General features: G+C 46.5%; 2 protein-coding genes across 2 annotated transcripts in view; both read right to left on the reverse strand.

The window, feature by feature from the left end:
* Nucleotides 1-7,377: 7,377 nt before the first annotated feature.
* On the reverse strand, nucleotides 7,378-18,296 carry LOC126545340 (uncharacterized). The gene is made up of 12 exons (XM_050193153.3): nucleotides 18,129-18,296; nucleotides 13,896-14,020; nucleotides 13,673-13,829; nucleotides 12,944-13,582; nucleotides 12,702-12,868; nucleotides 12,503-12,647; nucleotides 12,302-12,441; nucleotides 12,092-12,242; nucleotides 11,820-12,024; nucleotides 11,152-11,764; nucleotides 10,959-11,097; nucleotides 7,378-7,628 (listed from the first exon to the last, which is right to left on the reverse strand). The coding sequence occupies exons 2-12, from the start codon at nucleotides 13,981-13,983 to the stop codon at nucleotides 7,424-7,426; spliced, it is 2,649 nt and encodes an 882-aa protein (XP_050049110.1). The 5' UTR covers nucleotides 13,984-14,020; nucleotides 18,129-18,296; the 3' UTR covers nucleotides 7,378-7,423.
* Nucleotides 18,297-22,332: 4,036 nt separating this feature from the next.
* LOC126545342 (uncharacterized) overlaps nucleotides 22,333-26,989 on the reverse strand; it is an 88,586-nt gene continuing 83,929 nt past the window's right edge. The window contains exons 23-26 of the mRNA XM_050193155.3: nucleotides 24,850-25,000; nucleotides 23,211-24,052; nucleotides 22,873-23,026; nucleotides 22,333-22,644 (exon numbers count right to left, since the gene is read on the reverse strand). Coding sequence (XP_050049112.2) covers nucleotides 22,425-22,644; nucleotides 22,873-23,026; nucleotides 23,211-24,052; nucleotides 24,850-25,000 — 1,367 coding nt within the window. The 3' untranslated portion in view covers nucleotides 22,333-22,424. The remainder of the gene's footprint in view (nucleotides 22,645-22,872; nucleotides 23,027-23,210; nucleotides 24,053-24,849; nucleotides 25,001-26,989) is intronic.

Raw genomic sequence — 26,989 nt, forward strand, 5'->3', positions numbered from 1 at the left:
TGAACCTGAACAAAAACAATAATAATGGTGTCCGGTTCGGCACGAAGTAATTCAAGTATATGGGGCTACATGGGTGCTCAACATTGGCGATTCTACGAAATAACTGCTTCTTTAGTCGGCTCATCTCCTAACAGACTGTTGCGACTCACAAATAGCGTTGTTTGCAAGCATGGGGACAGTGATGTATGCGCCAGTAAACGTGGCCACTTCGGCGGAAACGCTTTCCCTTGTGAACTCTGCCGTGCCAGTTATGCTGCGCGGCTGAAAGGTCGGGGCTCGACGGAATCGCCGTTTCTGTTGAGCCTCGGAATTCGACCATTAGGTCTTAAGCCGAGCTAGTTCTTCAGCAGGTGTCCGTGTAGCGTGTCCTTCCTTCGGCGCTGATGTGATAACTTTATTTGGAATCCAGCGATTGGGAGGCCCGGGCCTGGGGCCGCCTACACTGAAAAATAATGTACACCCTTAAAAGTGAAAAAGAGTGTAAATGTGTCTATAACTGACACCCCTAGGGTGTCAGTTATATACCTGGCACCTTAATGGTGTGAGTTATGGACACATTTACACCCTTTTTCACTCTTAAGGGTGTAAATTATTTTGCAGTGTAGATGGCCACTGGGAGCTGCTGCTGCCGTGCGGCTTCCTTGGCTCGCTGGACGGCCCAAAGTTGGTCTTGGAGTTCTGAGCTGAGCAGCACGGGCGACCATCGCGCCCGTAGATTTTCTGGGGAGACTGCCATTTATTTTGGTATATTTCACATCCCCACAACATGTGTTGAAGGGTGGCTCTAACAGACTTGCATAGCTTGCACATATCGCTCTCGTATATATCGGGGTAGAAAGTTTTTAATTGCACGGCACTCGTATAAGTTTCTGTTTGTAGACGCCTCCAAGTAACGGACTCAGCTCTGTTCAGTTTTTTTTATTTATTTCATTGAACAATACTGTTGGCCGAAGGCCGTCACAGGGTGGTTACAAGACAAACGAAACAAGATAGCAGCGCTGCCGCCGTCTATAGAAATGACCAAATAAGGCATATACACAGGGAAAGGCACAATGCAAAACAAGAAGCAGCAAAAACAAATTACAATAGGGTGATATTAGATGCACCACAGCCGCTGGATTAATCATGTGTGTTACAACCAGCAACATAAGTAAGACAAAGTACCATTATTAAAGTAGCAGCTATGTACTTCTAGCCGAAGTAAATAATTTTGTTAGTGTTGTTTCAAATTTATTTAGATTGTCTGCTGTTAGTAATTCACGTGGTAGCGCGTTCCATTCCTCTATTGTTCTGGGGTAAAACGAGTACTTATGTGCATCTATTCGTGCTGAAATGGGTTGAATTTGCTCTAGGTTGCTGCTTCGTAGTATTCGAGACAGACACCGTTTTATGTACTGCTGTGTATTAAGGTTAAACCAGTTATGGCGAATCAAATAAAGAAATTTTAGTCTAGCTATCCTTCTGCGTTCTGAAAGTGGAGGTAGGTTGAGCTTCCTGAGCATTTCAGTTTCGGAGTCGGTTGAACGATATTTTGACAAGAGCCGCTCTTCTTTGAAGTTTTTCAATTCTATCTACCAGGTTTTTTTAAACGGATCCCACACGACGCTCGCGTACTCTAATGTGGGACGAACAAGCGTTAAATATGCAGCAAATTTAGTTTGTTGAGGACCAAGTTTTAGCTTTCGCCTCAAGTACCAGAGCTTTTATTCAGCTGATGAGCATATGTTATTTATGTGTGCTTTCCAGTTGAGGTCACTCCATATGGTAATTCCGAGGTACTTAATGTGATTTTCGCGGCCTATGACCTTACCATCTATCTCATAATTGAAGGAGTGTATATTTTTTATCTTCTTGGTTACCCTTATATACTTAGTCTTGCTGTAGTTTATTTTCATTTTCCACTTATTACACCAGTCACTAATTATTTTTAAAGTGGAATTTAGGGCGATCTGGTCATTGCGGCTGGATACTGCGGTATACATTAAGCAGTCGTCCGCAAAAAGTCGAACTTTGATAATGGGGTTAATCTGGTCTGCAATGTCATTTATATAACTGAGAAAAAGTACAGGGCCCAGCACCGATCCCTGATCGTGCTGGGCCCTGTATCCTCAGGAGTCCCTCGAGGGACTCCTGAGGTTACAGGCAACACTATGGATGTCGCACCATTCACTTCCACAAACTGTGTTCTTACTAAATATGCTTGAATCCATTTGACAATGTTAATGTTAACGCCAGGACTAAGCAGTTTATCAAGAAGTTCTGGGTGTGGAACACGGTCGAACGCTTTTGAGAAATCGAGGCAAATAGCATCTAACTGACCTTTCTCGTTAAGTACGCTTGAAAAATCGTGTATGGTTTCGGTGAGTTGGGTAACCGTTGACAATTTTTGCTTAAACCATGTTGGTTAGGAAGAAGGATATTAGCCTTTTCCAAGTAATTGAACAAGCTTTTTGATATTACATGCTCCATGATCTTGCAGCATGTAGAGGTAATTGAAATGGGCCTATAATTTTCGATGCTATGTCTGTTGCCGGATTTATAGATGGGGACAACTCAAGCTGTCAGCCAGTCAGATGGCAGTTTGTGCTGCTCTAGGGACGCCTTAAAAATGATACAGAGATACTTAGATATCCATTCCGCATATCGTTTTAAAAATTCACTTGGGATGCCATCAGGACCGGCTGATTTTTTTGTGTCTATGTTAAGGAGTAGTGCATATATCCCCTCTTCAGAGAAAATGATGTCTGGCATAGGCAACATACCCTCGGTGCGATTCTCATCAAGGTCAGTGGAAGATGGCTCCGGTGGAGCGAACACAGAATGAAAAGATTCATTATATTTTTTCAGCAATTTGTGCACAGTCGTTAATTATGTTGCCATCAATACAGACATGTTGTATTTGTTCGTGCGACGGGGCAAGATGACGCCAAAAACGCTGTGGTGAATCTCTCATGAAATTGGGTAACTCTGTGAGTAAAAGTGTTCCTTTGCCGTTAAGAGCATGTGCTTAAGGGTTTGGGAAAGCTGCGAAATCTCCATTTTGTTCCTGTCTTTATTCCTACTTCTGCGTCTTATTCTTCGTTTAAGCTGTATTATATTGCGGTTATTCCAAGGATTGCCCTTCTTTACTGCCTTGATTCGTTTTGGCACAAACTTTCCCAGCCAGTAGATCACCGTATTGCTAAACCTATTCCACAAGATGATAACGTCAGTCGCCCCATCGATCGAGTAGAGTGACATTTCGAGATAGTCCAAGATGCTAACATCGTCCATGTGGACGCAGGGATTCTCGTATGTTAACTCTACGTGTATTTAATATACACGCTAAAATATTTACCTTGTTAGAGCAGTTCAGTTGTAAACTACACATAATAGCGATAAACATCTGCACTCATTCAAATCGGGCTACCTCGGTTTCTTTACAGTAGCGTATTCTTTTCAGCAAACCATCACTAAAGACGTGCTGATGGCGGCGACACGATAAATTCAACCCAGCGGCGCGTACGGGTTACATCGCCCGATAGAAGAAATGGTAGGTGACACCAATCTTTGACTTTGGTGTCTCTCAGGGGCACTCGCACCTCGGCGTTGGTGTTCTCTAGGTTAACTTTAGCCGAACGTAACGCACGAACCGAATTCGGAGGCAACTGTTTTTCATTAATTAACCGGTTGAATATCATGTCACCTTCTTGCGTGTAAGTTATTAGTGACGTCATTACTTCCGCTTTCTACTTCCGGGTTTCCAGGAATTTCGCCGAAGTCGTGCTCACGTGGCGGGTCTCTAAAGTCTACGATTCTGTGCTTTGATGTGCGGTAATCAGTGATTTCTAATTAATTCTAATTATTTCAGACACTTCAGTAACTCAACTTGTCACTAAACTTATGCTCCGATATCATATCTCTAATGTAACCCATGAATTTGTACTGTACTGTTTTTTTTTCTATTTGTTTCTGATTTATTTCGAATTTCTTTCCCGGTCGTCTCATGAGGTGAACCGGAAGGGCTGCGCAAGAAACAAGAGTGTCACTCGATGTTCGTGCCACTCAAAAAAATAAAGAGGGAAAAACCCAGCATGGGACTGCGCGGCTGCTGTTCCCATTGTCGGCCGTGCGACTGTACGCTGCATCCTCGAGGCCCACAGCACCTTTCTCCCTCCCCTCTGCACACACTCGCACGCCAGACGTACACACCCAGAACGCTGTCGACAACGCCAAGTATATCCGCCGCTCAGTCTTAGGGCACCGCGTCGCGACAGGCTTCTCTGTGCCTCCAGGGCATAGTTGGAGGAACTTTGCAAGGCAAGCGGGGAGAACCTCGAGGCTATACACTGGGAGCGCGAAGTTTGTGAGGCCGCGCGTGTGGCTGTATGCTGTGACCCTCAGACATGGTCAGAGCTTGCGGGGCTGGCGGCGACTGTCGTGAGCGAGATCGACGCCGATAACCGAGTTTGTTGGTCCAGTTACCGTTCGCAATTCCAGTTACCGTGCGCAATTAAGCTGGCAACCTGTTTCGCTTACAAAAGCAATCGTGCCGTGAGCACAAAATTAGTTAAGTCACTGGAGCAGCGACAATATTTATAGGGTTCCTTTCTTTACTTTGTTGATCCTTTATGATAAATGTTATTCGGCTGCGAAGTACTTTCACTTGTGTACATGGTGATCGCGCTGCGTGCTCATAATATTTTCATTTTTATAGTTCATTTCTAGACATTGTGCTGCAAGGAAATAAGGCATTTTGTTGTACGTTCGGAAGTAGTTTGCGACATTTTTGTTCAAAATGTGTCGCTCGCCATTTGCTTGTATGTGCTATATATTAGACTTAAAGTATTGTCTTCTAATGTGTAATATTTTTTATTTCTTTCGATTTGTCTGCAATTCTATATCGCTAAATTGCAATGTGCCTTATAGGAAGAAGGGCCTTAAGGCGATTTGGTTATACCCGTGAAATTTTACGTTTACAAATGTCCGTGCATACACGCGCCTATACAAGTATATGCGCCTAAGTCCACTGTCCTATACGTCTGTTTTTTCTGTGGTTTGCGCGTACTCACTATGGATGATGATAAAAACAAGGCGGGAAAGGGAGGTCGCAGTGATGGAAGTGCGCATGATGAAAATTAAAAATGTATATTTAATAATGTTATCACTTAATTTGACTTAGGATAAGATAGGATACACTTTATTGCTCTAATTTACAGAGTCATTCAGCGGTCAGACCGAGTGCTTCCATTTTCTTCTTGTCGATGGTGACTCCCGTCTTGCAGGGTTGACGCCCCTATTCCAGGGCACTACCGAGCGTGGCTGCTCGTCGGGGATGGTGTACAAGCCCCCGTTTGAGGCATGGGTTGCCGCTGGAGAGCACACTCTCCCACTGCTTCGCACTCAGATTTTCTACATTGTGGAATGTTTTGTTTTTGCTGCATTCCCACGTGATATGATAAAGGGTGCGTTTTGCGCCACACCATGGGCATATGTCCGTGTATTGGTTTGGGAACATTTTGCTTAGTATGTTTAGATTTTGCGGGGAAGGTTCCTGTTTGCAGCTTCCGCCGGCAAACTGCCCCTTGTTGACTTGCAGCCGCTTTACGTTATGCAGAACAGCCCTAATAGCTGCACTTAATGTGTACGTCAAGGTTCACGCCTCGAGCGCCGACACGCACTTCGACCATGGAGCAGTGCGTGTCCTGCGCTACGAATGTGTTTTTAGCCTTCCTGCTGAGACACCGGCCTCAAAGGGACACGGTGATTAGTTTTTGAAGCGCGTGACCGTGTATGCTATAGGAGTATGGTACGCTTTGTGTGCGTCATTTCCTGCCTGTCAAAGCGTAAATGCCGGTTAGCTCATTACTATAGCTTGCATGAACACTATTCAGGGCGAGCACAAGGGAACACGGGGACGAAGAAGGAAGTCGGGGCGATGTCTTTGTTCGTGTATTCACCTCTTCTCCATAAAATTCATATTAACAGAGTTCGGAGAGTTGAACTCCTGATTAACAAGATCATTCTATAACGAATACAGCTATTGCTTTAATGAGAGTTTCTCTTTTTTTTAATGAGAGTCTTTTTCCCTACTAAACCGCCCGATTCATGGCCTATTCGCCGTAGAGTAGGTTGATCCACAGTACCAGGCACCAACTAACCAACCCAGTTCACGCTCCCAACGCGCATGGAAATCACTGCGTATGCCATCGCGTTCGCCTGAGGCTATGATGAAAGTTCAGCGGTTCAGGCCGAGTGTAAACAAGAATTATAGTATACTAGCGTCGGAAATAACTGAAGATACGCCGTTTGCACTTTTAACAAAATTATTTCAAATTCCGAGACATTTTGCCGGAACTTTTCAAGATTTTAGGAGAAAAATCACAAGCAACGTTTAACTCGAACAACAGTTTTGTCGCGTTGGTAAATATAGATCCATACCCAACGTGGTTTTATAGCTCCGCTTAACTAGGCTCGCTTGTCGAACTGCCATAATTCTGACAATGAACTGACTCATCGCCCACTAATGGCACGGCACTGACCATTTCGCAGGGTAACAGCATCGCGGGGGCTGGAGGGTTGAGAAACGTATATAAATACACATTCTGCGTCGACTTCTCGCACTATGGGCGCCAGAGCATTCATGCAATGTCCCGTTTATTACGTTCGGGCCTTCGGGTTGGTGCGGTCGGCTTGCTCCAACTTTTTGAAGCGAAGCTTTCCTTGCGAACCTTTCCTGGCTTTGTCTTTTTGTTTGTTTTTTTACGTTTGCTGGGTGCTGCTATCTTGCCGAATAGCTCATACCTCGGGTCCCCCAGCACAGCATCCCGATGCTCTGGTCATTATATAAGACACAACCACACGCATATACCTCTATCGTTCCAACGCCCAATAGCTTTTGCGAGATAATCGCCACGCGTCACATTGCGCAGCTCGGGTGCGCGAGAGTACATGCGCGCTAGCGCCAAGTTTCCTTTACGTCGAACGAAAGGAGCAAATTTATAGTGTATATTAACCGCGTCACGAAAGCTTCCCTTCACGTAGATTCAAAAATGAGCGTTTAGCTTTTTTTTTTTTCTTTCAATGAACTTCGCTTGCCGCAGACTTTACAACCACGACTGAATTAAAAATGTGGGGTGGGATGTGCGCGAAACTGCACCGTGGACTACGAGCGACGCCGTGGTGGATAGCTCGATTACCACCGGAAGGAGTTAGCTTCGTTACATATGCCGCCCTTTGTAGGCATGCGGGGCTTCACAAAAAACGCCCCAGTTGCCGAGCCACCACGATAAGTCCCAGACTAAATACGTTATGGATTTATAAAGTATAAAATTACAGTATTATAAGGGTAAGCAGAAACGCATTCCCGTCATTATCGAAAAAGTGGACACAGTCTAATAGCTCGAAAAATGTGAAATTTAATCGGCCTTCTTGGTCCTTATGATTAAATGTATTGCTTCACAACGTTCGCCAGCAGGCCAACAAATAAAGTGGACACTGCTGCGCGGGTCCAGCTACCGGAGGAGGCGCAGTAAGGAAGCCGCATCTTCTTTCTGTATGCCTCAAAGACTCCGTTGATTGCCTGCATGTGGCTGCAGTTGTAAGCCTTCAGGACCGCGGCCAGGCACCCCCTGTAGGAGTTCAGGTCGCTGAAAAAATCGTGAATCGTTGTATCAGGCTTGTGTACCATCGGCCGCCATGGGAGCAGAGAATGATGAGATAGAACTGCTTGGCATGCTAGAACGCCTAGTCCATTGATGCCTTCAGGTTCAGTGGAGACCTATGTCAGTGGTGCCAACATTAGTCTGTTCACAGAGCCTACCCCGAGGTCTTTTTACGTTACTGAAGGATGTCGTGATTAAGGATTTAGGGCTAATCCGGTTTCTCCTTTACCTAAGCATGTTTCTTTCACGCTTAGAATAAGGTGGTACTTTTGCATTTCGCATAGGGTGATGTTTTCGTATTCTGTAGGAGATAAATTTCTTAGGTTTCTGGCAGATTTCGCGGGCGCTTCCCCTCGCGTCAGTTTGGAACCCGAAGCGAATCAGCTGTCTTCAAAACGGCGCAACGTGTCAATGCTTTCTGTGTATCCGAAGCACGAATCTCATTGAGCGACTGAACATTGTTAAAAGCGGACAACTTTTATATTTAGTTTTCTGCATTGGAACACAAGTATTTCACAGATAACAGCGCAGACAAGCACTAATTTTTTTGAAACACTTGCATTAGCTGTCAAACCTAGATCAATGTATGGCAGTTCGATGTCCAAAACACGAGCGCTTGATATAAAGGCACACAAGGTTTTGATCGAGTGGCCCTGTCAAAACATAAGTGCACATAGGTGCAGAAGTCAAGGGGAGATATAAATCCGTAACAGCAGTAGCACCCGCAGATGTCTTAATGCCGATTATAACCACGGGTAAGCTAATAAGGTGAATGACTGTGCAAGTTGGGGATATATTATAGCCAGCTAGTTCACATATATGCATGAGGATTTCAACACGAAAAATAGACGAAGCGCTACTACTTCTGGCAAACGTTATTACTGGGTACACTGCAAAAGTGCAGTGGTGGTAACGTAGTCATCGTGCTTGACTATGCATGGAAGTAACGAATGGCGAAAATGTACTTTTTAAACATATGGACCGGAGTTTCTTTTTCTCCCGAGCTTCACAATACTGGCCGTTGCTAAAGGTGTCTGCAGTTAAGTTACTAAATTAAAAATAAATGTTTGAAATGGAAATTGAACGACGGAGCGCTTACTTGTTTTTTATTAGAGTTAGTCATTTATGTTGCTTTTATTATATTGTGCGTTGTTCGATTACTGTCTTTAGCTATGCCTTTAGAATATTGACAGTGGTCCGCAGTTGCACCACTTGTGATACGAAACACAAACTTGACGCTGCAATAATGTTTAAATTGGTAACGCAGGGTATCTTAGTGCATGTTATAAAAGGCGTGCAGACACGGACAGAAAAAGGAAGTCGCACAGTGGCAGGTAGAGACAAAGCTTATTGACCACCGCTGCGTAGCCACTATTTTGGAACACTTGCAAAGTTACTTCTTTCAGTTCGCACATGGTTGGAGAAAGCAATGAGCATAATAACAGAGTCGCGGGTATCCCCTACATCCATTCCTTGTCGCACAGACTTAGGGAGCAAGCAGATACAAAGTTATCGTTTTTACGGCTTCCAATAAGTTAGTGAAGTTAAGCGCCGCCGAGAAGAGCAAGAAAGAAGAGGTGAATGGCAAAGGAGGGCCCCATAGTTGTTATGTAAAAACACCAACAAGTTCGCACAGAATGTCATATGGGCGTAGTATATAATGTTCGTTGTGGCTGCGGTCACTTATGTAGGGCAGACATTTTTTTGTATCAATCAGTTTAATTGACCATAATAGGTCGTTAACCAAGGGAACTACGTCTAACCTGTCTTTGCACCGTCGCGATGGTGAATGGGCTCCAAAATTTCATGACAGTATAGTTTTATTCGGACATAAGAACGAAGAAGCGCATCTTAGTGTCGTGGCTTGGCATATAAGTAATAGCGGAAGCGCGTGCGCTAGCCAGCATACCTAAACAGTTATATTCATATCATGCTTATGTTTATATAGCGATGTTTATATCAAGAAGTTATGTTTTATCATGCCTAAGCAGTTACGATTCCTGTAGGCCCACGCGTGTCCCTGATTAACGGTTGGCGCTTCCTCTCCTTTGCTTGCGCAGATAACTTTGATGGGTGACAATACCATTCCTGAATATACGCAGATAAGTTTTGTGTCTACCTTGCTTTCCGCCACTGTACGACCTTACAGCTGATAGTAGAAGTTTAGGTTGTCCGTTTCCCTCTTGTGTCCGTGTCTGTCCGTCTAACTTTTTTTCTAACATTAGACAGTTTTAGAATAGCGTTTGTCGCCTTATGTGCGTGAAACGCAAGCACCTTTGCAGGACGTTACGGTGCGCGTCCCTCCAAGACAGTTTAACGTGCGGGAACGCAAACGCAAGAAGGATGTTAGAAGACAGAGCTCCTGGTGCCTTGTACCGAACGTATCCAAGCCAAGGCAATCCATTAGCAACCATTCTGTTGCTATGTGGGCGCGTCTCGTTTAGGCATACAGACGCCGGAATGCCGAACGATCTCAAAACATTGAACGCGCTATACGCCCTCATAACTAAAGTTTCAGTTGATTTTAGAGAAGGTCATTTCAATAGTTAATGGTGATCAATGAGAGAGAGCGTAGCCATGACGAGAATTCACGCTGAACCGGGAGCCATAGGTGCCGCCATGTTGGACAATACAATTTTTTAGCATGCGTAAACATTACGAACATTAAGCTCGCTAAATAACATACGTTATCATAGCGCACGTAAACCACAGAAATCCAATAATGTTCGGAGCATGCGCAGTGATGACAGCGCTGTTTACGCACGTAATGTGTTTACGTTTGGTTGAAAACGCTATTCTATAATTGTCTATTCAATCTCTACCTTAACTTAGTGCGCTCTATAACGGACTGCAGTTGGTTGAAAACGCTATTCTATAATTGTCTATTCAATCTCTACCTTAACTTAGTGCGCTCTATAACGGACTGCAGTTGTGAAGCGTTATATTGAATTTTAAAGTTATATCAAGTAATAGCAACACTCGAGATAACAGAAGTAGCAGAAATCACTAGATTCAATTAAATATGCTTTAACGCTCCTGCAATTAAACTGCCCGAAAGGCGCTCAAGTATTTTACTATGCACACGCTGTGCCTCACGGATAAAGGATATTTGGTCGATATATCATCCATCATATCATAGTCGAGCGTGATTCTATGGCTATTGTACTTCCGCAGAGGTCTTAATCGTGTGTGCTAGCTAATTATGAGACATATCAGCTAATAAGACCACGCTATAAAATTGTATCATACGCTATATAAATTATTTGCTTTTGGAGCTGCTGTTCCTTGGAACGACTGAATGCACTTGGTCAGTACCTGCAGAACTGCTTAACTCCTGCGCTGCTGCCGTCCAGGGGCAGACCCACATCGCTGACGTTTGGCCAACGGAGTAGAAGCCCCCTCAAGGTCGCATTGCAGAGACCGAGCGCCAGCTTGACCTTTTCGGCCGGGCACTCTGTAACGCAACAAAAGGCTATTATCTCCTGCAATTTAATTTACTTCCTCTTACCATTGGCGCCCAGCTCAGACTTGTTAACAGATACGACGTTCTCCATCTTGGCCAGTGCGCCTCCTCTGAAGTGACGGAACATATCGAGCCCGTTGGGGAACATTGCAAGCTCCGAATTTTCGACGTAGTCGTTCCCGAAGAAGTAGTCATCTTCTCCAGTGGCCTTCTTTCCACGAGCCTTCTTGGCAATCTGCTCGACCTTCTGGAGCTCTGCGGAGCGCGCCCTCGGCACAGTTTCTACGTTGTTTTCTGGTTTGAAGAACTGCAACAGGGTCTGTGGGGTAGTGTCATTCGATGAGATGTCGACCGCCGCTGCGTCCGCGACCTTGGACGTCGTGGAAGCGTGTTCTTCGAGGCGCATCGCCAGTGGCCGCCAACCATTCGGGGCGTTGGAGTCGCGCGCCTTCTGGTAAAGGGTGTCCGAACGGTCATAGTCGCTATACTCCGAGTCGTCGGGGTGCATCGCTATGATCCTGGGACCAGCGAAAACGGCCTTGCGTCCTTCCGCTGAGTCGTCGTAGTAGTAGCCCACGTTCTCGGTGTTCTTATCGTAAAGACCCAGATCAATCCGCCAGCTTCGGAGCCCACTGGAGCCGGACACTTGATTGTATATCTGTAATGGTTTGAATAGTAAGAGGTCACCCCTTTTACTAGAATGTAGTGCTTACATTTTTAGCATGAGGCCTCAGCATGTGTTGCTTGTTCTTTGCACGAAAGTCTGCCTCTGGCTGCTCTTCCACGAGGCACCGGACATCGTAGGCGTCTTCAAGCACTTTCTTGTACAGCTTGATTTCAGAGTGAACGTTGATGTCCCCATAACAGCCGGTGCCTTCAACCGAGTCTTCAAGACACGTGTGGAGCCGTGAAACGTGTCTGCAACAATAAACACCATACTTACTGCGTGTGGAATTTTGTTAGTGACATTACGGCTTCCACTCACCCGCATGGTACAGGCTGCGAAGGAGTGAACTCGTGCTCCGTGTCAGCCAGGTCTTGGAAGCTTACTGAACATCGAAGAGCTCTCTTGAGTGCTTTGCTGCGCTGGCATCCGGGCTTCACGTATGCGGCTAATGCTTGTACATTCGGCAAAGCTGAAAGAACGTATACTTTCAGTGTCTGTGGTTAGCCCATTAAATACGGCTGGAATTACCATTCTCCCCTGGGCATTGTAAATCCTTGCCAGACGTGATAACCCTAAGGAACTTCCTTGAATGACTCGTAAATTCAAGGTTGGTGCAGTTGCTTTTGTGTTCCGCAGCGGCCAGGCATCTATTGACGTCGATGACAGCGCTGTAAAAGAAACGTGCGTGCTTAAGCTTTGTTGTATGTGCCTCGAAATTCAGATATCTACCTGCAAGCGTCGTTATGGTTTGTCCAGGGTGCCGGCGTCTTCAGTTCGGTCATGGCTAAGTAAGTTGCGTAGCATACGACCGACGCAATCGAGCCCTTCGTCGCATCACAAATGCGCTCAGTACTGCCTACAAGGCTGGCTCGTGCTGAAAGAAATAAGGAAACTGTATATCTGACCCTTAGCGGCGGTTTTTAGTTACCTTTGTGATTTTGTTCGTAAGTGGCGCATGGGTTTTGGTACCAGCTGAGCATCAAGCTCTCGATTAACTTCACTGTGACAAGAATGGGGTCATCCTTATCATTGCCACCATCGCAGTTAAGTTCTTTCCTTGCTTTCATAATGCATTCACGATAGTTCATAAAGCACCTAGGGAAAAAAATAACAGGAATTGTTATTTGTTTAGAAATGAGATGCCGGGAGTAAAGTAAGTTTGCTACTCACTTGCAAGGGTGTTGGTCGTGCAATATAAATTCATGCATGGAAACTCCGCATGTGAACATCCGTCGAAGCAATGATCGGTTTGCGCACGTCGGAGGGAACTTGTAGCCAGTATTGAGTTTAGGCTCGCAGGGATCGTCAATAGACATCCTCTTTCGGTCGTCGGCATCGGAAGATTGATTGACTGGCCTCCAAGCTTTGTCTGCGTTAGTCACTCCTGCCATATCGTTTGAAAATGCATTCGAATTATTGTCCGAGGCTGGCTTTTCTTCAATGAATGCTTTCTTGTTTGGTTCGGCTGAGGGGAGCGTCTGCGTTTGGTGGTTACTATCGTTTGCTTCACTAGTAGCTGTAGTGCTCTTCCGGCCACTTTCTTCAACCAGGCTCTTACTGAAAGAAGCATCATCGTGACTTACAGTTGAGTTTACATCATTACTCAAGTTTTTCTTTTCTGAAGCGTCGGCGCTGTTGGCAACAGGAAGAAGATTTTTTCTTTCCGAGGCAGTGTTGCAGGCTTGTTCATAAGTGCTCAATATATTGTTTGTAAAGAACTGAATTGTAGGTGTCAAGAGCGTTGTGTCGTTTGAACAATAGGTCTTCTCAAGGACATCTCGCAGGCACGTCTGGAATGTGTTCAGTGGGCTGGAAAGAAAGGAAATTTGTAACCGATATGCGCACCGCGAGCTCGAATGTGGTGTGCTCAAAACAAGACCGATCCGCAGCAATACGTACCTGCACGATGATGGGTTCGATTGAAGAGAGTCGCTTATGAAGTCAGCGTAAAAAGGCATCGAGCAACGGGTGTAAGTCTTAGCAAGCTGCAGGTAATCGCATTTCTTCGTATTGTTTCCGGTAGCAACGTTCAGAACGGGTCTTTTAGGAGGCGAATCTGTAATCGAATACAAGAGGGGGGAGTAGAATAATCTGCAGACGGATTGCATGTGGTGCTACATACCTTCGGTTACAAGATTTTTAATGTAGGCTCCGGAAGCTCCCAAGCCCATGAAGAGTATGGCACACAACACCGCCAGCTTGAGATCCATGTTTGAAGATGTTGGAGGTTACGGGAACGGTGACTTTCTGCAGGCAAAAAGTAGCGCTCTAAATTTGCTGCTCCTTCAATTTATATTTCGCGAACAAGTAACCGGCTATCAACCAGACATCAGGTATCACCAACCAGACAGGTATCAACAACTATTCTCTATATTCCGCTTTTCCCTTCCCCCAGTATAGGGTAGCCAACCGGATACTTTTCTAGTTAATATACATGTCTTCTCTTTCTTTTCTCTCTTTCACCCCACTATGAGTTAGCGAATGGCGTTTCCGCGTTGGTCTCGTGCATGACAGTGCAAAATTTCTCTCAGTTTCGCAAATGACGGCGGGAAGGACGGTGTCGCAAGCGCCGTGCACCTCTTAACACTATAAACCGAGAAGACATGTGGGCTTTAAGAAGTTAGATTAGGTTAAGGGGTTTTACGTGCCAAAACCACGATCTGATTATGAGGCACACCGTAGTGGGAGACTCCGGTATAATTTTGACTACCTGGGATTCTTTAACCTGCACTTAAATCTAAGCACACGGGTGTTTTTGCATTTCGCCCCCACAGGAATGCGGTCGCCGTGGCCGGGACAACACCAAAGCCACTAAGCAACAACAGCGGGTGGATTTAAGAAGTGACAGCCAGCTGACTTCAATAGGAGAACCAGGAGCCGCTTAAGGCGCATTCACACTGAGAAGCTTTCTATCGCGGGAGTAGGCGGCATCCTAACAGCAACAAGGGCGCGTTCACATTGGCACTCTTGTCGCATGCTACGAATCGTTCATGCCCGCTTTCCAACTCTGATGAGATGAGCGCTGTACCTGCACTGAAGCTCACCAGGATACTTCTGGCAGGTTTGTTCCGAAATCATGGTTAGTGCAAAACTATGTGTCTTATGCTTGTATAAAAAAACACAAAATACGCTACACGCACAACAAACGCAGTCATATTACAGAAGAGTGGCGAGCTTGGTCAGTTGGTACATAGTCCTGAGAATTAAACCCGTCAAAGAACGAAGGACAGAGGAGAGACGTGGCACACACTACTGGGCTGCTTTTTTTTTCTATAAAGCACAGTTGTTAGTCCAGTCGTTGTGTGTGCCACGTCTCTCCTCTGTGCTTCGTCCTTTCACTGATTCAATTCTCAAAATCATTATTTTGCGTACGTGGGCAAGTACGGTGACAAGGTTCTATAAAGATCACGAATTACACTCGCGTTTGGTTTCGTTCCGTGCAGCTTTAGGGGGCATCGGAAACACACTTTAGCTAGTACGGGGATGTGTTAGCCAATAATACCATGTTGATCGCGCTTTCAGAGAGAGCGCTTGCGTGCCTGTCTATTACCGGTGTTGAAAATGCACTACGTAGTACAGGACGTCAGTCCCGCTCACCAGTTGCATTGCATCATGCCTGCATATATATATATATATATATATATATATATATATATATATATATATATATATATATATATCTTGCACGTGACTTCGATGAGGCAGCGTTTCACCGTGCTGGTTCTCCAACATGGAGGATAGGGTTGTCCAACATGGATAGGGATGTCAGAAAGGCGCGGTCGGAACGCTGCTGACGTCTGGGCTAGAATCACACAGAACCACTGCGCGAGACGCCAATGGACGCAGCCTTGCACCGTGCTGGTCCTCCTATACGTAGCGGCTAGGAGGACGTCCGTGCAAGCTATCTATACACTGCACAGAATAAGCCGCGTGCTTACTCTCAGACCAATGAGCTTTGCAGAGGGCTTGGATGACCACGTTTCTCTAGAGGAAAGTACAGCGAAAGAAATGCTGCGTACTCACGGTGAAAGCTCGATTCGACTTCTATGCCAATACTGCAAAAGCACGCTCGCGTAATTCAGCTATCTTAATGCACATAACGTCCATGTACACATACACTTGCTCTGCAGACTTCTCTTTACATGAAGCAGATCATATATTCAGAAAGTACCGGCAAATCTACCTGTAATCAACGATGCGATCGGCCATGCCTGCGATATCTTGCAAAATAGCTGACCGGATGTTTACAAGCGAGAACGGCCCTTCCGCCCTTATCCATTCCATTCTATCGTAATCCTGCATTTTGATTGCCTTGCGACAAGCGAAGCTTTTTTTTTTTTTTTTGTCACGCGACTACATTATTTCGCACCGATCTCTGCGACGAGGGCTCTTTTCGAGTGGCATGAAGTGGCTCTTTTGGTCGCCGATCTTGTCGCCGCCCGGTAATCTCCCATTAACGGGACTCTGGCGTGAGCGGTAGCTTGGCGCCGAATTCACAAAATATTTCGTTCGTAAGTGCTATTTTTCATTGGCCGGCTGCCTTTAGACAACTTTAGCCTTGAGAAAAGTTTAACGTAAGAACTCCTTATCAATGCGGGACCTACTTTCCAACGCATATATAGCATTTAATCACGTATTGAGGTAATCCACCAGTGCGCTTTCCGCATCTATCTCGGTATCGCAGCGGAGGCTTCGTCCCGGAAGCCAGCTCATGGACAGGCCGTACAAAACGAGCCGTTAGAAAAGTACCTTAAAAATCCGCAATAATGCATTTCACGAAGCAACGTAAACGTAAATGCATACTTTCTTACTAGACGGAATTCCCTAGCTTTACCCGCATGATCACTAATAATTTTCCTTCTTCCACTGGGATAGCTGAAGAGGTAAGGCGTCCTAACTTTTAGACAAGCACTTAAAAATGGACCCGTAACAATTTTAACCTGAACGACAGGTGTCGCTTTGTATTCCGTCTGAAAAAGAAAAAGTGCTTAACGTTCCGAAGCTGCTGCTTGGACGCCGTATTTATATTTTCGGGGTAATTTTGGCCAAGTGAGGCACTTTGACCTGCACCCAAAGCACGGCACACAAGCGTTTATGCATTCTAGCTTCATCGGAATGTGCCCGCCGCGGAAGGGAATCGAACTCGTGACATCGTGCGCGAGAATAAAACACACTGCCCGAATATAAAGTACTGAATGAGGCGCCGAGTTTGATACAGCGGTATATATGTTATGGTGCGCCTATTTTAAGCGCGTTTAGCCGCCGTGGTAGCGTAACGCCTACAGTGACGTTGTGCAACTATAGCCCTGGGGCGCGGGATCGAATCCCGGCCGCAGCGGCCGCATTACGATGGGGATGAAAGGCAAAAACGCCCGTGTACCGCGCATTGGGTGAGCGTGAAAGGACCCCCAGGCGGTCAAAATTAATCCGGGGTCCCTCACTATACGGCGAGCCTCCTAATCAAATCGGGGTTTTGGCACGTAAAACTCGAATTTTTATTTTATTTCAAACGCGTTACTGTGGTACCCTGCAAATCGTTTCGCTAAGGGTTTGCGTGCGTCTTACACAATGCTACGCAGATTTAACGCAAGCATTTCTTCGTTACATTAAATTATTAAAGAAGTGAAGGCAGTGCCACTGAGTGTGCCCTCCACTTGAAAGGGCACGCGTCATGCAAATTATAGCGCGTGACTATTCTGCTGGCAGTCACTCGAAATAAATTTTGCCGGCAGTTCGCAGATATTGCCAGACAGCTGAAGTCACGAGGAAAGTTACAATTTCCCCAAATACTATAAGTGTTAAGGCGTCATTTTGTACACACTGGCGGCACCTCCATAACACCATAGGGACGACAGAAAGCAAGAACCCGGACCATCCTGGTTCCAGATTTGATCCGCCTGCCGCACCTTCGGTACCCAAGGAATACTGCGCCACCCGCTTTATCAAAAGCTCAGGTGCTCTCCCCAGGCCTCCATTTGCCGGCATTATATTTATTTTTGCGAGCTAAATAATCTCATAGGACCAAGCCACATTAAGGACAAAGCAGGTCGGTTCAACCTAGCGGCACTAGGTAAAAGCTGGCCGGTATACCTGCCTAGCCCTGCGCGAATAGCGAAGTGCGAGCAGAATAGCGAATTTCCAATTTATAATCGCCTGACGTCAAAGCGACTGGCATCGGTTGCACTGAAGCGACCGCGGCGCGCTCTTTCCACGGCATGCAATCCTCCTGAGGACGGCGATAAGCCTACCGCAGTTTGCACTTAGGCACAATTCTGAGCACTAAGTTGGGCACCGCTGTCACCCTGGCGATGGCGGAGTGAAAACCCATTGCAACGGGACGAAACGAGCGGCTCACCAAGCTTGGCGGGCGCGGCGGCGGCCCGGACGGCTGCCCCTCTTCTGGGTAGACGCGGTCGAGGAAGGCTCCCCCCCGACGCTCGGCGGCCCTGCGTGGCAGCCCTCGCGACGACCGTTGGAACACTGGTGCGTGCCGGGCTGCGCGACCCGCGAGCTTGACACGAGCCACCAACCCCGCCCGCGAGACGCCGCCTCGTCTTCTTCTTCGTGGCTCCTGTCAGAGGAAGCGGTATGGCGAAATAAATTAATGAATAAAGAAGAAGAATGCCAGTATTATAAAGGGAAACCTTAAAAGTTAAGTAAGTAAATAAACTAGGAATAGAAGAATAAGAATCACACCTGGAAAAGCATTCAGACTGTCATAAGAAACAATTTAAGCAGACTCAACTCCAGGTGACATCTACGTGATGCGAAGCATTCACCGTTTGGTCGAGAATGGATCTCATAAATCGTAGAACTATTATGTTGCAAACAGTTAATACTATTGCGACGTGTTGCGCACTGTTGCGGGGTGCAGCGCATGGTGTTGTTTGTTGTTGCAATATCCAGCGACCCAAGTTGGCGTCAAAGAGGTGCATTCAAGAGCCACACCTACCCAGTGGTACATACCCAATGACACTTACCCAGCGGCACATAACCAGCGGCACGTACCCACGGCAACGGCCCACGTTACCTAGTTACCCAAGCTGGCGTCAAACAGCTTCATTGAACAGCGGTACAAATTCAGTTCCACTTACTCAGTGCCCTTCGGGTTCGGCCCCCAAACATAGCGTGCAAGTCGTTACTGAAAACTAAGTTAAACTCGCCCAGAATGCTTCGGACTAAAAACAGCAAAGCGATTTTCAACGGAGACACTGTCGAGGGAAGCAAAATTACCGCAATTACCGCCAGGATATCCGGCCTCACAACGCGTCTCGCGTTATGTTGGGGTTCGTGACACGAATATCAAGAGCTTTTTTTTTTCAAAATTATTATTATTTGCTTCCACTTCGGCTCGCGCAAGACGGCGGGAGCTCGGAGTTGTGACTGCGCTTGTCGCGCCGTCTTTCTTCTGATTTTTTTTTTAAATCTAATTCGAAAATACGCCCAACAGCATAAACTATTAAATGTATGAATGTAGGCCTGTTTTCGTTGGTTGGTCTAATAGAGCCAAGAATCATAGTGCAGTGCTCTCATGGGATGAAGACCCACTGTTCGCAGGTAGCGCCATCGGATCTAGTTTAGGCTAGGGCACGTCCGCAACAGGTGTTTCATTGTAGCCGCAGACGCTCTGGCTGAGCAATATGGGCGGGTATCCACAAGTGGTCCACGGAGGTGTTGTGGCCAGGCATAGGTGCCCGATGGTGTAAGCGCCGCACCCACCCTGAGTCTCTGCAATACCACCTCCTCCTGGCGGGTAAGGCCGCCTGGGAGGCTTGAACCACATGATGCAATTAAATCTGCTTTAAAACGCTGTAAGTGCCGCATCAATATGGTTGCGGCGTATTAATCACAACCTTGAGCAAGACAGTCGGCGCTGTTAGCCGCGTCAAGTGAGTGGTCTTCGAAGTCTTGCGGTGGATCGCTGCACAGTGCGTGAAAGGATTTCCCGTGTTCGATTGCGCCACGGACATCTCGGAAGGGCTGCTTGTCCCATTCGGCTCGGACATGTCCGGAGGTCGAAGCCGTTCTCGTCAACAAAGACGTCAGCAGGGACAACGAGCAAATTGTGCATGCACTCCTCCTTTCACTTTATTTTGCAACGGCAGTTCGCATTAACAATGAATAAAGCTACTCGAGGGAAACTCAAACCCGAAATGCTATGGCAATTTTTCAGCTGTAGCATATTCGAATAACTTGCCTGACGATTTAAAACACTGAATATTCTTTGTTAAAGTTAAGAAAATATTACTCCTCTTTCTAAGGAAAGTTGAGTTGACACTCCTCTCGTTTGCAACTAATGTTTTGTTGTATGTAAATAATGCATAATAGTTGTTGCTCACTAGTTGTTGTCAATGTGTAATTGTTGTTCCTCAGTCACTTCTCTTTGTGCACTTCAAAACAGGAGGTCCCCTCGCAGCCTTGAGCTATGGGACCTCCTTTTGTATGCTCAACTCAAAGGTAACACCTTTGTACACAATAAACATTATTTTGATTTGATTTTGGCTGGCACAACAGCATACGATAGCAGCTGACAGCACGCATATTCACTGCACAGCGCTGTGTCAGTTCATCATTCGAGCATGTGCCGCTATTGGAGCGTTCCCTCTGCCTACGGGGGCGAAGTGCAGGTGATGCTACTAGCAGTGGTATTAAGTAGTAGTAGTAGTAGTAGTAGTAGTAGTAGTAGTAGTAGTACTAGTAGTAGTAGTAGTAGTAGTAGTAGTAGTAGTAGTATTTGTAGTTGTAGTAATCTAAGCAAACTAACTACAAGCATTCATGTTTCTATACTAACCCCTAGCCTGCTGCCGCTGATATAGCAAGGGAGGAAGATGTGGCGGATGTGGCGCACCTGAAGCAGCCACGGAGTCTGGAGCAGGTGCTCAGGCGGTGCGGCCCAGCTCGCCGCGGTGTAAAGCAGCATAAGGTTGAAATTTATAGGACTCGAGTGGGGGCGCGCACTCGAAGAAAAATGACAGTTATCGTCGCCTAGCGTGCATTTCCTTTGCTCGACGCTGCTCTACCAGATGACTGATGGGTTTTAATTGCTCAAGGGCATCTCTGGCCTACCGGATCTTTCAAAGCACGACGAACGGCACGTGCGTATCCGCGTGACACAGAGCTCCTAAGAGGAAAGTACCGAATGCAGAGTAAGAGCAAGTGGGCGGCAATAGTCACGATTATTATTGGAGAGGGATAATATAACCGATAAAAAAAATTAAGCATGCATAAAAGAAGAAGAAAATGAAGGCATGCTGGCTCAGTTATACAGCGAAGCTGTTTACCACTACCTCCCAACGTACAATCATGTCCGCGGACAGAAACGTTCGAGCAACAACTACCATCATCAGCAATGGCTCAAACCTCCCTAAGCAAACAAAAACTGTGGAGCCACCGTGGCGTCGGGGAAGCGTGCTCGTCTCGCATCCGAGACGCCTGGGTTCGATTCCCACTCAGTCCGAAATGTACCAAATCTTATTTTCAATTCCTTTATTCGACTTTGTTTACATAAACCTGCCTGACAAAGCGGACGTCAATGCGAGCATTCTTTAGGCGTTATTGCTCGTTATGCCGTTGGCCAAGCCACAAAACAGGTCGTTTGTCCAGTTCGTCGCCGAGGAGTTTGCCTTCATGTGCTTCACAGATGCCACTCTGCCAGCCCCACCACACATGGAACGTGTATTGATCTTACGTACGCAAAGAGTGTTTCTGCGCGTAAAACCGAAAATTCATAGTGACCACAAAGCAGTGGTGACGATTGTTACATAATAAAACGTTTGCCAAAGTTTACTGCTTGTCTCGGCGCCATATCGTAGGTGGTGGTCCCCCCACAGCTTCGCTGTCCAACCGCCTTCACAGGGTGGAACGGGTCCTGAATTTTAAGTCGCTGGGCAATTACAGGAGTTGCCGCAGGAGATTACAAGAGATGCCGCAGGAGTCCCCAAAGTGCCTCCTCTGGTTAGTCGCCGCTGACGCTGAGGAAACGTGATGTTCTGCCTGCAGCTAGCAGTACCAAGGAAAGTGTAGGAGAAACGTCAGCGGTCGGGTAGCAAGTGGTGAAACTGTGCGACAGTTAAGGAAGCGGGGAGGGGAATCCACAGGTAAAGAGCTCCGCAGTAAATTTGGTTGCGATCATGGTAGGTCGCGTAAGGCTGCTATGGCTTTCTCCTCTTCCTATGGTGCGGTTACGATTCCCTAACCGCACGCGTAACTACCCGATTGTTCACCATTCCCCCCTATATAAGCTGCTTTTGGGATTAGCATGGCGACCTAAACTGGCCCAGTCCGGCGCTCGTCTTTCGTTTGTGACAAACCACTTACCTGCATATAGTTGCGTCGTAGGCTTATGCCTACGACGTCCTTAGATGCTGTATAGATATGCGGCCATGAAATGAGCCAGTGACCGCGCTCAGCTGCTGGGTGCCATATCCACAGAGCGGCGGAATTTTCCCATCTTGGGGCTAAATTGTGGTGTTTTGAGACCCGTTGCAAAGTTTATTTCCAAGGTGCATTTATTCGCCACATCTCATAGCCAATTACAACCTCACACTTTCATTTCAATTCACTTATATGTCGGAATGCAGTCTGGCGTGTATATATAGTAATTCAAGCGGAAGCTGGTAATACAGGACCATGGCTAGGTTACAACTTTATTCTACAAGTGCAGTTGCCGGCTTTTGTGGAGCAACGTCAAGAATGTGAGGAATAACACAAGTAGTACTAAGGGATGGCTGCGCTGGTTGCCGGCCGTGCAGAAGCCCAGACCGAACCGGTGCTGTTGCTCTTTTATGATTGCCTTGAGCGTGGGAAGATGTTCGCCGCACCCAGTCGCTTGCATGGCAAACGTCAGGCAGGCGTTGTAGCTTCTCACGTCACTGAAAAGATTAGCGTAATGAATTAAGACGGCGGTAACGTCTTTACGAAGTGTGAATATCAGCTATATACCGCAACCTACGAATTCTGTTTCCAAGAGCGTATGGTATTCGTTACGCGATGGGAACGTTGTAAAAAAATCCGCTTTCGTCGCGCTTGCAGCTCCAAGACCCATTACTAGCAATCCGTTATTTCAAACGTGAAATAATCAAAAATGACGAATCACTTACCTGCAGATGGTTGCGTCGTACGCTTGTTTGCTTGAGATTAGGTCGTTCTGCTTTGTCAAAGACTGAGGCCACAAGGACACCAGCTTTGTTAATGTGACATTGCACTTGTTCACCTCACTTTGCAGATCAGCACTGTTGCAGGCTGATTCTTTTTCTGCGAATAAATAAAAAGTAATAGACAAAAGTGACATTGATGACTGGGAGCATTCGCGCAACTGGGACAACGATTATGACTCGCCAGGAATCACGAACTAGATCGATTTAGCCACCTGCGAGTGGTATTTGGCCAGTCATCTCGCCCCTTTTGTGTATCTACTAGGTGAAAGAGTAACACTTACGACCAGCCATGTTGGTCGTCACGGAGGAGTTGGCGCTGGCGTTTCTGTTAAGCAGTCGTTCCACGTTCAGCTCAGGCCTGTGCTTGATGTGTTGGAACATAGCCATGTTGTCGGGGAGGCCCGATATCACAGACTCGTCGTCAGGCTCGTTGTCAAAGAAGTACTCGTCCTCATAGGCAAGCTTTCGTCGCTTGTCGCGCTTAGCATGCCTCGTCTTGCCCACCATGAGTGGGTCGGCCACAAGTTTCCTGGCCTTGCCATCCCTGGCGCGCAGTTTCCTGTGCCGGCGATGGCGCCGGTGGCCTGTGCGCGGCCTAATGTCTGGCTCTAGGTCCGCGAAATCTTCGTAGTCCTCTAGCTCCCGCTGGTTCTTCCTGTTCAAGTCATGGTACTGGTAGCCGTCAGACCGCAGCAATTCATAGCTGTCGTCGTCACGGAAGCCGTCTGGTTCTTCCATCAACTTGCCAGCTGGGCTCATGAACACTGGTTTCTGCCTTTTAGAAATGAGCTCGTAATCGTCGTCTTCGTCGTAGCTTCCTCGACCACCGGTCTGCTTGGACATGTGCGTGTTTCTGTTCAGGTAGCGTCTCAGCACGTTCTGCTTCAAGTGCTTGCCGATTCTGGGGGAAGCCACCTTGTTTCTCGACATCCTGGCCTCGCCTCTCTTCCGCACTCGCTCTCCTCTGTTTAGATTACTGTGACCAGATTCCTCGCAGTTTAGGCTGTACGCATCCTGCAATATGCGCTTGTAGCCCCTGAGTTGGGCGTTGACGCTCGACTCCCCGATGCAGTCGGTGCCTTCAAATGAGGACGTCAGACACTCCTGTAGTCGTGTGACGTATCTGAAAACGAGCAAAAGTAACGGAAATTACATTATATATATGAATATATGCGCACTGAGCCAAACAAAACCGCTATATAACCGCGCTAAATTATTACGTACACAGAAAGCAATTGAGGCTACAAGGCTTTTCCTTTGCACTACTGTTAGTACTTAGTACTGGCCAGTGACCACTCGCTATGGTTCGGCAAGTAACGAATAAGTTCACAGGTGAACTTCAAAGTTACGAATTTAAAAATACACGTCACCTGCTATTCCCATGGTATACAAGGGATACCGTATAATTGAGCGCTACAGATCAACGTTAGTTACCTCGAGTTTTCAGGCGAATCTAAATCGAAGTTACCGAATTGGCTTCGCATTCAGTTCACATGTAAATGCGGCCGCCATGTTGTGGAAACACGCAGCATCGTGCCAACCATCTGATCACTATCACAGCACGAATGGAGGCAAGGATGAAACGAAAAATGGAGGAACTAGCGTTCAGCTTACGTTAACAGCAGCGCTAAACATTCGAATACAATTAAAGTTTCACGAAAGAGAATGCGCAGCTACCCGAATGTAGCTAGAGGATCAGCATTTGTGTCATCGCTTGTTTCTTTTTTGTCCTTGACTGCGTTAGTGCTGCGCTTTCAACACATGAGCGTACACCGATTCCCCAAATTACCACTTTTGTTAATGCTTCTTGAAACATTTATGTATAAGCAATGGGTGGGCTTTGAACAATATGTATTGTTTCTATGATCCCACCCCTGTATGTATGAAGCAAAACGCGAGAGATTTCTGTAAGGCGCCTACCCGCAAGCAAGTGACTTAGGCGGCTGGTTTTTAACGTAGCCGTCGAGGGTATTCTGGAACTGAAGGGCACAGGTGAGGGCTCGTTTCATCACGGCTGTGTGCCGACACTTCGTCTTCATGTGAGGGCCGAGCGCTTGGATGCTCACGGAGGCTGAAAAATAAAACAAAAGCTTCTCACAATACGAACTAAGTGGCAGTGTTGATTTCATGAGGTTGCGCAGAAGGGTTTATTTGCCAGTCGTGTGCTCCTAAAGTTCATTTTCTACGTGACACCTACGGGGGAAGGGATATGTTTCACGTCCGCCGCCGTGGCCGTGGCCGTGAGAGAGAGAGAGAGAGAGAGAAACATTTATTTCATGAATGGCGCTGGCTAGCACTCCCAGGGCAAGATCTAGTACACATGCACAACTATAGCACAAGAAAGTGGAGGGGGAGACAGTCGCTGCCATAGCTCAGAAGCTAAAGAACATCGCATGCGTAGTATGGATGATGTGGGTTTGGCTACCCACATCTTACCAGACCATAGGCCATCAAGTTGTCTATTCGTCAACTTTCATATCCTTTTTCCTTATGTTTTGAACGTTTCAATAAAATGAACAGTTAATTTCCCATGTCTGTCGGCCTAAGTATGGTTGTCACAAAATCCAAACCCCTCGCTTCCCTGATGCTTGATAATTTATTGTTATTAAGAATTAATATATTAAGAATTTGACGTTTAAAATCAGTCGTTGCATTTCTACAATACACATTTGGTTCGCTGCGTTTTCGAAATTTGGCCAACCAGTTCAGAACATCCTTCTCGAGGACCATGCGGACACACTGCGTGTGCAAACATTCATTGGCGTTTCGTCACAGTTCTGTATATTACGCAAAACTACACTGAGACGACTACAGTATTGAACTTGCGCTATTTTTGGCCTTCGGCTTATAAACTTGGGCCCGTAGTAGCTGAAACATGCGAGCCTTCTCCTCCTTCGCTATAGGCCTCTTACGGTGAGAAGTGTCGAATGAATTTGTATGTTTTAACTAAAAGATGTGCTTATTCATTGTACAATGCGTACTCGCCCGTCGCGCCATCTACAGAACACGAATTATTGTGCTTGTGCGTGCCATTCTTTTTGAAGACTTAAGATGTCTATCCACAGTAAGCCTGAAGGAAAATACGTGGCGTCTTTTGACAGCAAACTTATTAATCTCTCTGTCTCTCTGCTTGTGTGTTCGTGTGCGTTCATGTGCACGTGCGTGTGTGTTCCTGCTGTCCTCCGCGGCCGAGAACAAATAGAGAGCAAGGTGAGGGCTGGTTAACGGGAACTGAAATGTTGGAAAGTAGGTGTTACACTATCTCACCAACACAGTACAGTGCAGAGCTATGGGTCACGTTAGCCAAAACGAAAAGAAATCGAGAAGGCGCCTTTCATCGCCCTCCGTATTACGTTGACTGAATTAAACCGTCACAAAAAGATCATTAGCGCTCGATGGGCGGGCTTCCTTTTCTGGAACACGCCCTCGTTATTCACTGATTGACACGAGCTCTTGATTTCGCTGCAATACACACAATCGGCGAGACGGAGCACAGTGGTGGTAATGAGGGCGCGCAGAACCTTCCAATTATCGAAAGCGAGAGACGCCTAAGGTTCAGCGACCCGCATCCTCTCACGCCCGCCCTTTTTAACCAGCCCTAACTTTACTCTCTACTATACGCTTAGTGGCATAAACTCTACCAAGCTGCATTAACTATTTTCTGCCACATTTGCATACGAAAGTAGCTATTGCTCTGACGAAAACAAGACTCCTAAAATAAAGGTTCTGTTGAGTGACACCTCACAAAGGAAGTTTTACAAATAACAGTTTTGTCGTGAACTTGGAATCTAACTCGAGACAAGACGTAGTCGGAGCTCTGTCTAACCGGAAGGGCAGAAACTCTCTGCGTAAGGGCACCTTATCAACAACTGTGAGCGAAGAAACTGTGATGTTACAAGTTCCGTAGGAATTCGCAAGGTGGAGGTGTATCAACAAAGGTTGGCACACACTAGAATCATCTACATTTGATGTAACCTGCAGCCTTTACTTCCGTCTCGTGCGATATTCGGGTGGACGTCACTTCTCCTTTCACGAATCTATTTAACATTTAAAAAGTATA

The sequence above is a fragment of the Dermacentor andersoni genome, chromosome 1 (genome assembly GCF_023375885.2).
Source record: "Dermacentor andersoni chromosome 1, qqDerAnde1_hic_scaffold, whole genome shotgun sequence".
NCBI lineage: Eukaryota > Metazoa > Arthropoda > Arachnida > Ixodida > Ixodidae > Dermacentor > Dermacentor andersoni.

Excerpts from the sequence above, each read along its gene's own strand:
- LOC126545340 (XM_050193153.3), bottom strand. The coding sequence starts at position 13,983 with ATGGATCTCAAGCTGGCGGTGTTGTGTGCCATACTCTTCATGGGCTTG. Across the intron at positions 12,243-12,301 it reads ACAATGCCCAGGGGAGAATG|CTTTGCCGAATGTACAAGCA; the intron begins GTAATTCCAGCC and ends ACGTTCTTTCAG. Across the intron at positions 12,025-12,091 it reads TCGCAGCCTGTACCATGCGG|ACACGTTTCACGGCTCCACA; the intron begins GTGAGTGGAAGC and ends TTATTGTTGCAG.